Below are 14,211 nucleotides of genomic sequence, written 5' to 3'. Positions count from 1 at the left end.
TAAGGTTATACGCAGTGCGGAGGTCTAATTTAGTAAACCAGGTTGACCCATGAATACCTTCCAGGGCCAAGGTGATCAACGGTAATGGGTGTGGGTATTTGATGGTTATGGCGTTCAACCCCCGGTAATCTATGCACGGCCTCAGTCCCCCGTCCTTCTTACCGATAAAGAAGAACCCTGCCGCCACCGGTGACGTCGACGGCCAGATCATACCAGCTTCGAGGGCCTCCCTGATGTACTCCTCCATGGCCCGTTGTTCCGGCAACGACAGGGGATACACCCGACCTTGAGGTGGTGTGGTACCTGGTAAGAGGTCGATAGCACAGTCCCAGGACCGGTGAGGAGGCAGTTCGGTGGCGCAGACCCTACTGAAGACTTCTCGTAGATCCTCATAGTCCAGGGGTATGACCGGTGGGGGAAGGCCCTCTACCCCTTCCACCGACGTGGCCCGACAAGGAAGGGTGAGGCAAGACGCGTGACAGGACCCTCCCCAAGAAACCAGCTCATTGGTACTCCACCTGAAGACGGGGTCATGACGTGCCAACCAGGGGTAACCTAAAATGACTGGGGTGTCTGGAGCTCGGAGCAGAAAGAAGGTGAGTCTCTCGTGGTGACAAGCTCCTGTTTCGAGCAGGAGAGGTACAGTCCGGGTATCAACCACCCCAGTTTCCAACGGCTGACCATCCAGGGCTCTCACGCTCAGGGTGACTTCACAGGTTTTAAGGGGGACATGGTGTGCTTTGGCAAAGCCCACATCCATAAAACAGCCCGCTGCTCCGGAATCTATGAGGGCACTTGCCTGCACCCGGTTTGCCCCCCCGGAAATACTCACTGGCAACCGCAACTGTCCCCGGTGCTCCCCAGGCCTCGCCTTCGTGTCTGTGGAGGTCCCTTGAGGTGGTCGCACTGGGCATGCGGCACGGAGATGCTCCTGGGACCCACAATAGAGACACAGTCTCCCCACCAGGCGCCGTCTCCTTTCTTCTCTCCTGAGCCGGTCCTCCTCTGGGCCGGCCCCTAGGGGGAGGGTCGGGTCTCCCCGGGGTTGTCTACTCCTGCCAAGGTTGTCAATTGCGATGGCGGTCTTTACAAACCGATCGAAGTCCCCCTCCTCACCCCTGTATGTGAGCTCTCCTGGATCCGAGGGTTCAGCCCGTTGTAGAAACAGGTGAGGAGGGCAGGAGAGTTCCATCCGCTCTTGGCCGCGAGGGGTCTGAACTCAAGAGCATACTCAGCCACGCTTCGGGTTCCCTGGATGAGACGCATGAGACAATTGGTCAAAAACCGCTTCCAACTTCTCGGAAAACGTGGCATAGGTCGTTCTTAGGAGAGCGCGCCACCCAGCGACTGCCCACGCCCGGGCTGGACCGGTCAACAAGAACAGGACAAAAGCGATTTTAGCTGCATCCGTCTGATACATGCGAGGAGAACACTCAAAGACCAACTCGCACTGCATCAGAAAGTTCTGACATTGATCGGGCGAACCGTCATACCTCTCTGGGGTCGTGATCCTTGCGACCGTATCGGATGACTCGGGTGGTGTGGGCGGGGCAGGCTCAACAGGAGTAGCGGGTGCCGTCTGGGAGGAGGGTTTGAGAATCCCTCTCGCCAGGAGAACCTGGATCAATCCTTCGATCGTTTCTTGTAGGTGCTGCAGTGACTGGTCTTGCGCTCCCAAAATATCGCCTTGCATGACGAGCGCCGTAGCAGTTGTGCATACTCCGCTGAGTCCTGGTAGCAGCCGGAACCTTCTGTCATGGTTGCGCGTAGCAAGGACGGACTCAAGTGCAGAGTTCTCGTACACCGATGTTTAATGAAGCCGAATCAGAATCCAAAAAGCAAAGTCGAGGGACAGGCGAGGGTCAGGCGATCAGCAAACGTAGTACAAAGGGCTAGGCAAAGAACGTGGTCAGGAATACACAGGCAAAAGGTCAATGTCGGAGTAGGTTTGCTGAAGCACGGCTCGAAGGGAAACAAGGAGGCAAAACAAGGTTCCGCATCTGGGCTTCCTCGGCTTCTCTCTTTATTGCCGTTCCGCAGGTGTCGCCGATGTGCCAGCTGCGGGGGACGTGACAACACATAGTAAATGCTCACTTGGTGATCCTGGGCACAAAAGATAAAGCATGGAGGTTCACGGTTCTGGCTCTCTTGTGGTAGAACGACATCCCCCTCTCAGTCAGAACTGCTGAAACTCTGCCGACATTTAAAAAGGGTCTGAAAACTGATCTCTTAGAGACTTACTTCACCCATGATCTCTTAAGCTCAAGTAAGATGTAAATGTTCATGCAGCATAACTTTATTATCATGCCTGGGTAAGCCTTTACAGAGCCACTACTCCTGTATTGTACGGAAATACTGTATTCTTTTTTGCACTGAATGAATGCAAAAAAAAAGCACTGAATTAATACTTCATTAGTTTTTTGAAGTCAGGCAAGATTGTACAGTATGATTACAGGTATGATCAGACAGAAAGCAGTTTTCAGAACCAAAAAATTTAGGTTTCATGAGCTCAAGTACAAGGAGCTGCTGCATCAATTCTGACCACTGGCACAGAAATCTTGTAGTGGTTCTCACTGAGCACCAGAGGGAACTGTAATCCAGGTCCTAAAAATGGCTTCTTGAAATTTCTCTATCCGTCATTGCAGTATCTCCTGTTTGCTTATATTTGTGTCCCCATTTCTTTGCTGTTCTCGCTGAAAGCTTTCATTTAACACAGAAATACATACACACACACAAACACACACACACATATATATATAAATCTTGGATTTTCAAAAAATTACCAGAGTTTTTTTTTTTTTTTGACACATTCTACTCTCAGAATATTCATAAATACAAAGTAAAGCAGCACTGAAGTCAAGAGACCAAATCTAAAGCCCAGCTCAAGTCCAAACCCGTTTATGCAGCACTAGATGGGACCCATTGCTCACCTCTTTTGATCCACAGCCATCTAAATGCCCTCAGTAGAACCTTTACTAAAGGCCTCCCCTCCTGCCAGCCCTTTACAGTGACTTTCCAGCAAAGCCTCTGCAGTTCATTTCACTGTTCATACACCTTGTCCTCCAGTCTTCCGAGAAACACATTTCCACCAGTTTTTCATACTTATTTTCCTCTTGTCTCTGGTCTCCTCCATCCACTCTTCTGTAGCTCTGTCCATTGGAGTTGATGACAGAGCCGAGAGAAGGGATGTAAATGGAGGAGGGTAGGGGGCCCAGTACCGAGCCCTGTGGAACACCAATTGAGAAAGGCTATGGGGATGACTGGGAGCAACACCAGACCACTTGGTAAAACGCACTCGATAGGTAGGACTCACACCATCTCAGTGCAGTTTCTTTGGTGGCAAGCTGTCCATGAGTGCAGAGGAGAACTTAATGGTTAATTGAGTTGAATGATGCAGGCAGGTAAAGGAGGATGAGGACCAAGGGGAGGTAGGCCTCTTCAGCTTAGTGGAGACCATCTGATACTGTGAAGAGAGCAGTTACGGTGGAATTCCATCCAGAATTCAGACTGGTAACTGTCAAGGAAATCATTCTGGGTGACGAATGGAGACAGCTGATGACAGGTTTCCCATTCCAGAGTTCTGGATAGAAGAGGGAGGAAGGAGATTGGTGTGTAGTTTTGGACAGAGTCAGGATCCCCCTGCACTGGTGGCCCAGAGAGGGTTTCTTTAACAGCAGTGAAATGGGGGCAGCTTTGAGGGGGATGGGAAACAGTTAGCTGTCACATCAGACAAGTAATAACCCCTCCAACAACAGGAGGCCCAAACCCACACACTGGTTCATAATCTGATATTGAACAATCAACAGTTATAAAAGCAACACAGAACAGACGCAAGGTTGCGGATTCTTGATGAGGAGCAGGTGAGGAGCAGCCAGAACAGAGCAAGAAGTTGATGATCTTGGAGATAAAAGAGGTAAGTTACAAGGACATATCCTGTAGGAGAGGTGAAGACATTGGACTGAGGGAACATGTTGTGGCTCTGTGTGACAGCAGGAGGTCAGAGATGTCAGTTTCTGACAGGGGTTGAAATGTGGAGAATGTGACTTTGTTGGGAGATGCAGCATAACTGATACAGGTGAATGGCAAGAATTTGTCTGTGATAGAGTTCACTTGTCTCTGAAGAACAAAGAAAAACTTTTCACATTAGATAATGAATAATTAAGAAAGACAAACCACACATACCAACTATTTATCTGTTTCCTTGTCTCTTAAACCATTACAGGAAGTTCATAATTTTGTGGTCTATGTCTACAGGCTTTATGTTTTGAGAGCGCACAGGCAAAGGCACCTCAACTGAGGACCAACTCTTCTTTGGTTCAGACTAAGGAAAGGGTACGGTAAGGACCAGTGATTCCTTTAATTCAGGGATGTGCACCAGTAAAGCAGTTAATGACAGCAGTTCTGTGTTAACGTTTACTACAATCAGGTTCATGTTAATACCTAATCCATTCCTGTACTTCCATGGAGACCTTGCTGATAATTTTTTCTTGCCTTTCACACCTGTGTTCTTACAGTGGTTAGCGTGCGAGAATGCATGTCCTGCAGATTCTCTGTCTACCGGTCATCGTTGCCTTGTGCCACGCTTCTCCGGACACCACCCTGAATGACCAGTGGGAACTGTGGAAAAGTCAACATGAAAAAATGTACACAGAGCAGGTGAGAAGTGGACAATATGACATAGAGCAGGTGGGAAAGAACTAACTCTACAGCCAGAGAGCTGTTTGAACCTGGGTCCATACAAAGCTTTCATTGTGAACATTTTATCACAGCATTAAACTTATATAATTCAAACAAAAAAGTTTCAATGAACGTCCTAAAAACTGAAAAAGCAAAAGAAAGCCTTTCTGATCGGTTTACATTTACATTTACATTTACATTTTTTCATTTAGCAGACACTTTTGTCGAAAGCGATGTACATCTCAGCAAAAGTACTATTTGTGCATTACATTAAGAGGAAGAGACATGGCTGCAGACATGAATCTCAAGTAAACCTAGTTTGTTACCTTCCACTTGATGTTCATTGCTCAAGTAGGTGCATAAAATACAGGATAGACAAATCCTGATACCCTCCTACCTTTTTTTTAATATTATAAGATACACAAACCATCACATACAATGCCGGAGCAGTGGCTGAATAAAGGCTTATCTGGGGATGCTCATGAAGTTACGGTGCATGAACATTTACACCGTACATGAGCTGGGGAGATCTTGGACAAAATGGGTCCGGAAAAGACGAGTTTTCAAACCCTTCTTGAATGTAGACAGAGTTTCTGGTGTTCTGAGTGAGAGGGGAAGGTCATTCCACCACAACGGAGCCAGAACCAAGAACCTCCTCACTTTACCTTTTGTGTGCGGGACCACCAAGCGAGCAGTGGAAACTACACATTCAAATCACCACAAGATGCCACAATCCCAAAATCTGTGGATTGGAGGACCAAAGGCCTGGTCAGCCCAGTAAGAAATCAGGTACACAAAGAACCTGACAGGAGGATTGTGGGATGTTCGAAGACAAACATGTAAAGACCTCAAAATTAGGAGACCATGAGATTATTAGGGAGTAAATATGACTTGTCTGAAGGGGATGCTACGTTTGCCTAGACACTGACTGTCACATGACCCAGGGTTCTGTGTGCTACCACATGGTAAATTTCTTCTTCCACACTCCTTTCCTGTGTTTGTGAGTACAACTTATTCAGGTACTTATTCAGGTAACAGCAAACTCTGTGAACTTTCTCAGTTCATTGCAGTTAACAGGTGTGGCCACTGTTGTGAGTCTTGCTGGGCTTTCAGTGCAGCGGGGGTCCTTGAGGCACAGATGGCATGAAAAACTGGCAAGATGATCCCACCGAGTCCACAGAACCTGGTGGACTGCAGCACCAGTTATGGTAACCATGGCTGCAATGGTGGCTTAATGTCCAAAGCCTTCAAGTACATCATTGACAAGGATGGCATCGACTCGAACAAAGTTTACCCCTATGACGGAAAGGTGAGCGGCCCCAGGACCTTCTAGGAGACACTCAAATTGGTAGCACTGTTAGTAGACTGAAAACTTTCAAGCATGTCCGTAAACCTTTTCTCCGCATACCATTTTAATGGTGTGTTTCTGCTATGATCACATGCCCTGACTTTCAGTAGTGTAAGTGAAGTCATTGCTCTGTATTACTGTGAGACTGTGTGCTGCATTCACACTGCTTACCTCCAGGATGGAAAATTCCGGTACTCAGCTCAAGGGAGAGCTGGATACTGCTGGAGCTTTAGGTTCCTTCCTCATGGTAATGAGAAGGCTCTGCAGTACACTGTTGCCACCGTGGCTCCTGTATCTGTCGCCATCTCGTCCACTCTGGGCACTTTCCGCTCCTACAAGGGGGTGAGTGAGTGAAGTCGGGCCAAATACACCAAACAAAGATAAAGCAGCAATATGCGATTCTGCATATGAGCACTGATTTCAGTACTCACAGTTCACCCTCTCGAAGCATGTGGGTCTTAGGCTCTGTGTTTGAACACAGGTTGAAAACTGGCTCAGTCATTGTGGAGTTTTAATGTCCTCTTGATTCCTCTCACACATTCCAAACACATGCTGAAGGTGAATCTGTAACTAAATTGTCCCAAGTGTGTGAATGTGTGTTACATTAGTTTGCTATATAAATACAAGAATCATTACAGGTAGTTCAGTACAGTATATCTAGTACTGCAAGTCACCTTGGACAAATGTGTGAACTAAATTCTAGTTACTCACAGGATACTACTGCTCTTGTGTCTTGGCAGGAATATATAATGATCCAAGATGCACTCTGAAACCCGACCACGCAGTGCTGGTAGCGGGGTACGGAACGGACCGTGGGCAGGACTACTGGCTCGTGAAGAACAGGTGGGACTGATTTGGTTCTGCTCACACTGAGAGATGTAAACATGAACCTTCAGTTGAAAACTGTTCACAACACATCTATCTATATGTGTATCTTGATGTTAAGTCCTTAGTAATATATAGTGGTTCTTCAGTATGACAAGCAAAAATTAAAAATGATGAAATACTTAATGATTATTATCTCTATTTTGTTCCACTGAAACAGGATGCACAATAATTTCAGTGTATCTAACAGTCATGTATGACGTCACATTCACAGTAAATTTTCCATCGTTAAATACTGCAGCACTCAGTCAGGAGAGGTAAACACCTTTAGATTAAATATACAAATACAAGTGTTTCTGTCTGTTTTGTTTTCCAGCTGGGGAACAGCCTGGGGGGAGAACAGATTTGTTTGGATGGCCAGAAATAAAAATAACCTGTGTGGAATTGCCAACCAGGTTATATATCCCATAGTGTGATATTGCTGGCTAATCAGACACATTCTATTGTTTTAAAATATGCTTTTGATGTAAGCTGAAGTATCACACACAATGTCTACAACTGCTTGTCCCAAGCAGGGTTGCAGTAAACCAGAGCCTAACCCAGCAACACAGGGCACAAGGCTGGAGGGGGAGGGGACACACCCCAGACATGATGCTAGTCTGCAGCAAGGCACCCCAAGGAGGACTCGAACCCAAAACCTATCACACAGCGGGTCCTGGTGAAACCTGATGCACCACCAGGCCACCACACCTTGTTCTGCAGTATCATAATTAAAATAATAAAAGCAAAAAAGTACAACTAGTCTTTTGATCTGCTTGCATTAGAATGTATTTTATTAGGTACTGTTTTGCTCCTGCTGAGTAGCACATCTGAGTGGAGTTCAGAATCTGCAGTATGTGTTTTCTCCCCATGTTCACAACGCACAGACATGTACGGAAGAAGACAAAAAGTAGTGTGAACCACTTCTCTTACTGAAAAAACCACAAGACTCAGCAGCCCTAACCCTAGAGATAAGAATTTACAGACAACCCATATCTGCACGTACTCGGAATTTGACTTGGTTGATGCTCATCTGCTCATTCAGGCACATTTAACACATAAGAAAAGACATTACAGATGCTGTACAACATTTAAGTAAAAGAGCAATTAAAGTTAATGTAAAGCCTGGATAATGTGCTGTAATCTTGTTTTGTCCCCGTATGGTAGCTCCCCTAAACCAGACAGTTATTATGGAGGTGAGGGTGGACTGAGTGAGGGCAGCGTAGAACTGCCTCAACAATGACTGTGGTAAGTGGAGTTTAACTGTCTCAGAAAATAAATTTTCTGTTGACCCTTCTTTATGACTGAAGCGATACTGGATTCCAAAACTTCACCCTGGTCTCTGTGAAACCATAGATATTGATGGGGTGAGTGGGACCAAGGCTTTTCCTGAAGTCCACGATCATCTCTACAGCCTTCAGAGCATTAAACTCCAGGCTGTTACAGGAGCACCGTCTGTAAGCACCACCGCATATGTGTATGAGACCGAACAAAGCAGTACCTTCCACAAACTTAAGATGTACAGATGCCCCTCTGGAGGAACAGTTGTTGGTGTAAAGCAATGTGGGCCCAAAATATTACAAATTCTACTGAATCGCGATGATGCAGTTATGGTTAGACCTCCAACATAAACATTCATTCGCACACACTCACACATACTCACTCCCACAACCCAGCTATTCATTTGTTCCACTGAAGAGAATAAATGTATCTCCCAAAGCGAACGTGCAATAATGCTGAGTTTAAATACACACATGGTTACCATGCTATGAGGTGGAAAGGCTTCCCTCTGTGCCACCCCTCCTTATGAAAACCAAATTTTCAATTCAAACACAAGCTTTAGTGAAGTCAAGAACCAGAGAAGTTGAGCGGTTTGCCGCAATTCATGGTGGGGCTCCTCCTGCGCACTTCTGTTGGCTCACACTTGTGTGCTCACTTACGAACATCTCTTAGAAATTTCATGACTTTTCTTATCTTAGTGTTATTCTTACTGTCACATAATGTTTTCATAGTGTTTTATCATCGTATTAAACCCATATAATTAAAGCAGGAATTGTTTAAATGAATGTCCTTAAAGCTGAAAAGGCAAAGGAAAGCCTTTAAAACTGTCACGTGTAGTATGTGCTTATATTGTTTGTTTCTGGGATTTTCACCAAATACTCAGAGTGAGGAGGCCCACAGGAGGCTGAACTGGAAGAAGAACCTGAGGTTCATAGAGAAACACAACCTGGAAGCTTCACTAGGCCTGCACTCCTTCACCATGGGGGTCAAACATTTCGCTGACAAGGTAACTTCCTCAAACTTTAAAACACAACTATTAAAAGAAAAGGACTGACCACCGCTGACACCACCCATGGAAATGAAGGCAACGTAAACACTAAAGCTGTTCTTGTCTGATAAGTGATACAGTTTCAAAATCCAAAGACAGATGTGAGATATAACAGATGAGTTAAATGATTAAACTCATGTTACATGTGGTTATAAGTATAAACAGGACCAGGGAAGGGTGTTTATTTACTGACTACCACACAGAGCTGAAACGGTCCTAATCTAATAAGGTCTGATAGAACCCAGCATACTGTATACGGCACAAAGGAGCTTTTGAGGAAACTGATCAATGTGTGTTTGTGCAGATAGAAGAGGAGCTGGATGCCACTTTCAACTGACTGAGAGAGTGTCTTCCTCTCAGCTCTATCCTCCTCTCCACACTCTCTCTGTCCTGTAACGTCTAGACCATCACACCCAAGTTCCATCCCAAGGCTATCTGATGTATCACGTGCCAACAGGATCAAACTCTCGGCTGCAGAGTGATGATGGCAGAAATCAAAGATTACAAAGACCTCCCAACGACCTCCCACTCAAACCTAGGCATTATTTTTTTCAACTAAAAACGAATAAATATATCTCCAAAAGCATAAATGTTCCAACGCTCGGGTCTACTGTAAATGCACCTTATACAGAACACTATGCTATTAAATTAAGCCACATGTTTAAGGGTGGGACTTGGACTACGTCCAAGAAATATAACCTTTTGTTGCATGGTCTTTTAAAATTGAAAAGTGACAGAGAAAGAAAAAATAGTTTGTATTTGGAAATGTACCTTTCTCTTTAAACCTTCCCTAACTCTAAGCGTTTAACAGCAATGGCAGCTTTTGCTCTGCTCAGAAAACAGTAAGGAGTATCCCTAACCCTAACCCTAACCCTCCCTGTTCTTCTTCACCTCAACCGTTTACATGAAAACAATGTAGTTTGGTTCATCAGGGTCGACATCACTTCACATCACCGTAAAATCTATACACAGAACATGAGAAATTAACAGTATGACACAAAGTAGGGGGGGAAACACAAACTCTGAGACTGTCTTATCCATAGGATTGTCCAGGCTTCTAAACATCTGACTTGTCCTCCTGTTCCACATGGGGCAGAATTCTGTCATTATGGTCACTGCTTACAGTGTTTGAATTCTATTTACACAAAATAAATTCTGAAGTCACTTGCAATAAGGAACTAAATGAAAAGGTCAACAGATTCATTCACATGCTCATACACACGTAAGCTCTTTGTGCATATATGTACATCACATGTATTGTGTCTGTGTGTAGAAACTTCCCTTGCATCGTGACTCACACTAAGAAAGATATGTGATCTATACCCTAAAATTCACGAGATATCAACTCACATTTAGGAGAAATGCCTTACAAAAACAGAAATTTAAACTCTTTACTGCTCATTCTAATAAACTGCTATAAGAAATGTACTGTCCACTGGACTTAATAACCACCCTTACCCAGAACTGCAGTGTAACACTGAAAAAGCGCCGTGCTGATCTACACACTGCTGACCCCTCGTGGAAAGAGCAGAGCAGGCAGCCTCATCACACATGTGACTCTTACCCTTCTCCCTCAGTTTAAATTAAATCTTTCTATATTTCCTCTTAGTCTGTCATTCAGGAAGACCTCCCAGTAAAGCATCCCTCTGCAACCTCCCAGCATGACAGCTTATCTCCTCAGGACCAGACTTGTGCCTACAATAAGTCAGCTAAGCTTCCTCTTGCCATGGTAACAAATAGATCCTCACAGGAAAGAAAAAAGCTCTACAGGTGGCTGTGGAAAATGCTGGACCTGTGTCTGTGTGCACTGATTCCTCCCTCTCCAGCTTCCAGTTCTACAAGACGGGCAAGTTACTGTGGATCAACACAGCTTATTATACAGGAAGACTGACAACTGAAGGCTGACGACACATCCAAAAATCCCCATGAAAGAGATAAAGAATACAACGTGTATCCTGCCCAGAATAGGGTCACCGGGACTTACCCCCTGGAGCCGGGCCTGGGGGTAGTGTTCCTGGGTGAACGGCTGGTGGCCGGGCAGCCCACGTAACCCGGCCGGACTCAGCCCAAAAAGGCAACTTGGGGGGCCATGTGGGGCCACCACCCACAAGGTGGTTGTATCCAACATGGGAGTTGGATGCAATGCCTTTCAAACAGCAGGAGGGGGCGTCACGGACCCTTGCAGCAGACACTGGCTCTTGGCACATGGAATGTCACCTCACTGAGGGGGAAGGAGCTGGAACTGGTGTGAGAGGTTGAGAAATAGTTTGACCTCCATTCACAGTGTGTGGCGGGTGTGGGGATACTCACAAGACGCTAGCTGGCTGCCATACAGTTAGAGTTTGTTCTGGTGGATGAACGGGTCGCCTCAATGTAACTTAAAGTCGCAGAGAGGAAAACTTTGACTGTTGTGTATGCTTATGCACCAAACAGCAGTTCAGAGTATTCAACTTTCTTGGACAGAGTGGGTGGGGTTCCGGACAAGGCCCCACCTACAGACTTCATAATCCTACTGGGGGACTTCAGCTCTACGTTGGCAATAACTGGGAAATCTGGAGTGGGGTGACTGGGAAGAATGGCTTGCCTGATCTAAACCTGAATGGCAAAATGTTATTGGACTTCTGTGCTAGTCATGGTTTGTCCATAACAAACACCATGTTCGAACACAAGGATGCTCATAAGTGCTTGGTACGAAAGCTCGTTGAGCCTAAGGTCCATGATTGACTCTGTAGTAGTTTGTAGTCATTTCATCTGACTTGAGGCCACATCTTCTGGACACTCAGGTGAAGAGAGGTGCTGAGCTGTCAACCGATCACTGGTGGTGAGCTGGATCAGATTTTTACTGTTTACTGTTTTTACAGACACATTTTGCTGTCATATCCAGACATGGATGTGGGGTGCAGTGAACCACCACAAGATGCCACCCTCCCCGATTCTGTGGACTGGGGACCAAAGGCCTGGCCAGTCCAGTAAGAAATCAGGTATACAAACAACCTGACAGGAGGATTGTGAGACATTGGAGGACAGACCTGTATAGACCTCAAAATTAGGAGATAGTGAGAGAAGTGAAACTGACCTGTTTTAGTGGAATATTAATGCGGTTCTGGGATTGATAGTCACATGACCCAGGGTTTTTGTGTGTTGTCAAATCCTGGGGCTCCTGCTGGGTGTTCAGTACAGCGGGGGCCCTGGAGGGGCAGATGATGCTACAAACTGGCAAGATGATATCACTCAGTCCACAGAACCTGGTGGATTGAACCACCAGTTATGATAACCATAACCATTCACACTATTTACCTGCAGGAAGGGAAATGTCGTTACTCAGCTCAGAGGAAAGCTGGATACTGCAGTACATATCCGGTCTTTCCACAGGGTGATGAGAAGGCTCTACAGAATGCTGTTGCCACTGTGGGCCCTGTGTCTGTAGGCATTTATTCCCGACTGCCCTCTTTCTGCTTCTACCAGGGATTTGAGTGAGCAAAGTCAGCCCAAATACACCAAACACAAAGCAGCTTGTGCTCATTTCTGAATATCAACATTTAATGAAGGAAGTTAACTTGTAATTTTAAAAACAATTTTCCTTCTGTATTTATAGGCTACACGACAAATTAAAAATTAAAGCAACATTTACCTGATTTTTTTGTTCCACAGTATGAAAGTTTACCTTCAAAATGAGATGCAACATTTTCAAGAACCAGTGAAAATCAAATCTTTTCAAACCTGCAGCTAAGAATGCTAGCAGATCTATGGAAATTAAATATTTCTTTGCTTGAGTGCAGCATCCAGATGTGAAATGAACACGGACACATTTTACTGTCATATCCAGACATGGATGAGGGGTGCAGTGATCAGCAGCAGAGTGTACATACAAGTGCAATGGTGACATAGTGAGCACAGAACAAAGAGACACAGTGTTCTGGCAGTAAGTGAAATGGGTTTAAGTGCACGGAGCAAATGCATAGAGACGAGGTGTGGACGGAGTTGGAAAACAGGATCAGGACAGAATCACAAAAGACAAGGATGGGACAAGAGCACAGGACTGGAAGAGAACACAGAAAACAGTGAATCTATACCACAAGGAAAATCATAGTAAAGCGCTGATGAATAATCCACAAACCAAGGATGTGACTTCAGCTGGGAGCTGGTCAAATGGTCAGCTGGGAGCAGGTGTATTATTGCAGTTAGATTGACGTAATGCAATGTATCTGCTGGACATCAGGGATTCTGCCCTTCAGACTGTAACAGTGAGACAGTCTTGGGAACAACACTACAAACATATCCATTTCAGTGTTGATAGTGGATAAACATGGAGTGTATCACATGATTTCACAACCAAAGACATGGTTTAAAAAAGCATTATCTTCAGTAGCTCAGGGTAATCACCATGCAACCAAGGTAACTTACATGATCAGTTAGAAACACAACAGTGCAATATTACAATCAACTTCTATATCAAATATATTATACTTTCCATTAACACTTGTTCATAATTTATTTGCATTGCTTTCACTGATTTCCCTTTTTGCATTATGTTAAAATAATTAATTAAAAATGGGCCAGCAAAACTGTACACTGTTACACTGCAGGTATGACCAGACAGAAAGCAGTTGTCAGAACCAAAATAATGTACATTATTGACACTAGGAGCTGCTGCATCAGTCCTGATCAGTGGTACAGAAATATTGTAGTGGTTCTCATTGAGCAAGAGGGGGAACCATAATCCAGGTCTTAAATAAGTCATCTTAAAAGTTCTCCTTCTGTCATGCAATATCTCCTATTTAGTTATATTTGTGTCCCCGTCCCTTTGCTGTGCTCTCTAAACTTTCCTGTAATATAGAAATAGATTTTTGTTCTTGAAATGCTGATTTTTCTTTTTTTTGGAAACACATTCTACTCTGAGAAGAGTCATACATACAAAGTAAAGCAGCATTGTAGTCAAGAGACCAAATCTAAAGCCCAGCTCAAGTCAAATCCCATTTATGTAGCACTACTT

The 14,211-nt window shown here is 44.9% G+C and overlaps 1 protein-coding gene and 2 long non-coding RNA genes across 4 annotated transcripts; all 3 read left to right on the top strand.

Moving 5' to 3' along the window:
- The first annotated feature begins 3,845 nt into the window (after positions 1-3,845).
- On the top strand, positions 3,846-4,683 carry LOC114909389 (uncharacterized). The gene is made up of 3 exons (XR_003797274.1): positions 3,846-3,913; positions 4,255-4,337; positions 4,515-4,683. It is a non-coding gene; the product is annotated as an uncharacterized LOC114909389 (long non-coding RNA).
- A 629-nt stretch (positions 4,684-5,312) lies between these two features.
- On the top strand, positions 5,313-6,839 carry LOC114909388 (cathepsin S-like). 2 transcript variants are annotated; one of them, XM_029248213.1, is made up of 4 exons: positions 5,313-5,466; positions 5,791-5,986; positions 6,203-6,367; positions 6,766-6,839. In XM_029248213.1, the coding sequence occupies exons 2-4, from the start codon at positions 5,837-5,839 to the stop codon at positions 6,793-6,795; spliced, it is 345 nt and encodes a 114-aa protein (XP_029104046.1). In that variant the 5' UTR covers positions 5,313-5,466; positions 5,791-5,836; the 3' UTR covers positions 6,796-6,839. The 2 variants fall into 2 exon arrangements, with proteins under 2 accessions (XP_029104046.1, XP_029104045.1); XM_029248212.1 differs by having other exon boundaries at positions 5,738-5,986.
- A 1,211-nt stretch (positions 6,840-8,050) lies between these two features.
- Positions 8,051-9,129, top strand: LOC108930415 (uncharacterized). Its single transcript, XR_001965848.1, has 3 exons — positions 8,051-8,137; positions 8,246-8,346; positions 9,054-9,129. It is a non-coding gene; the product is annotated as an uncharacterized LOC108930415 (long non-coding RNA).
- The last annotated feature ends 5,082 nt before the right edge of the window (positions 9,130-14,211 follow it).

Source organism: Scleropages formosus, chromosome 23 (genome assembly GCF_900964775.1).
Source record: "Scleropages formosus chromosome 23, fSclFor1.1, whole genome shotgun sequence".
In the NCBI taxonomy this organism is placed as follows: Eukaryota; Metazoa; Chordata; class Actinopteri; order Osteoglossiformes; family Osteoglossidae; genus Scleropages; species Scleropages formosus.
The sequence above is the reverse complement of the archived record's forward strand: the minus strand, read 5'-3'. Positions and strand labels throughout refer to the sequence as shown.

Coding starts and splice junctions, on each gene's coding strand:
- LOC114909388 (XM_029248213.1), top strand. CDS start 5,837: ATGATCCCACCGAGTCCACAGAACCTGGTGGACTGCAGCACCAGTTAT. Junction 5,987..6,202: donor TTTACCCCTATGACGGAAAG/GTGAGCGGCCCC, acceptor GCTTACCTCCAG/GATGGAAAATTCCGGTACTC. Junction 6,368..6,765: donor CTTTCCGCTCCTACAAGGGG/GTGAGTGAGTGA, acceptor GTGTCTTGGCAG/GAATATATAATGATCCAAGA.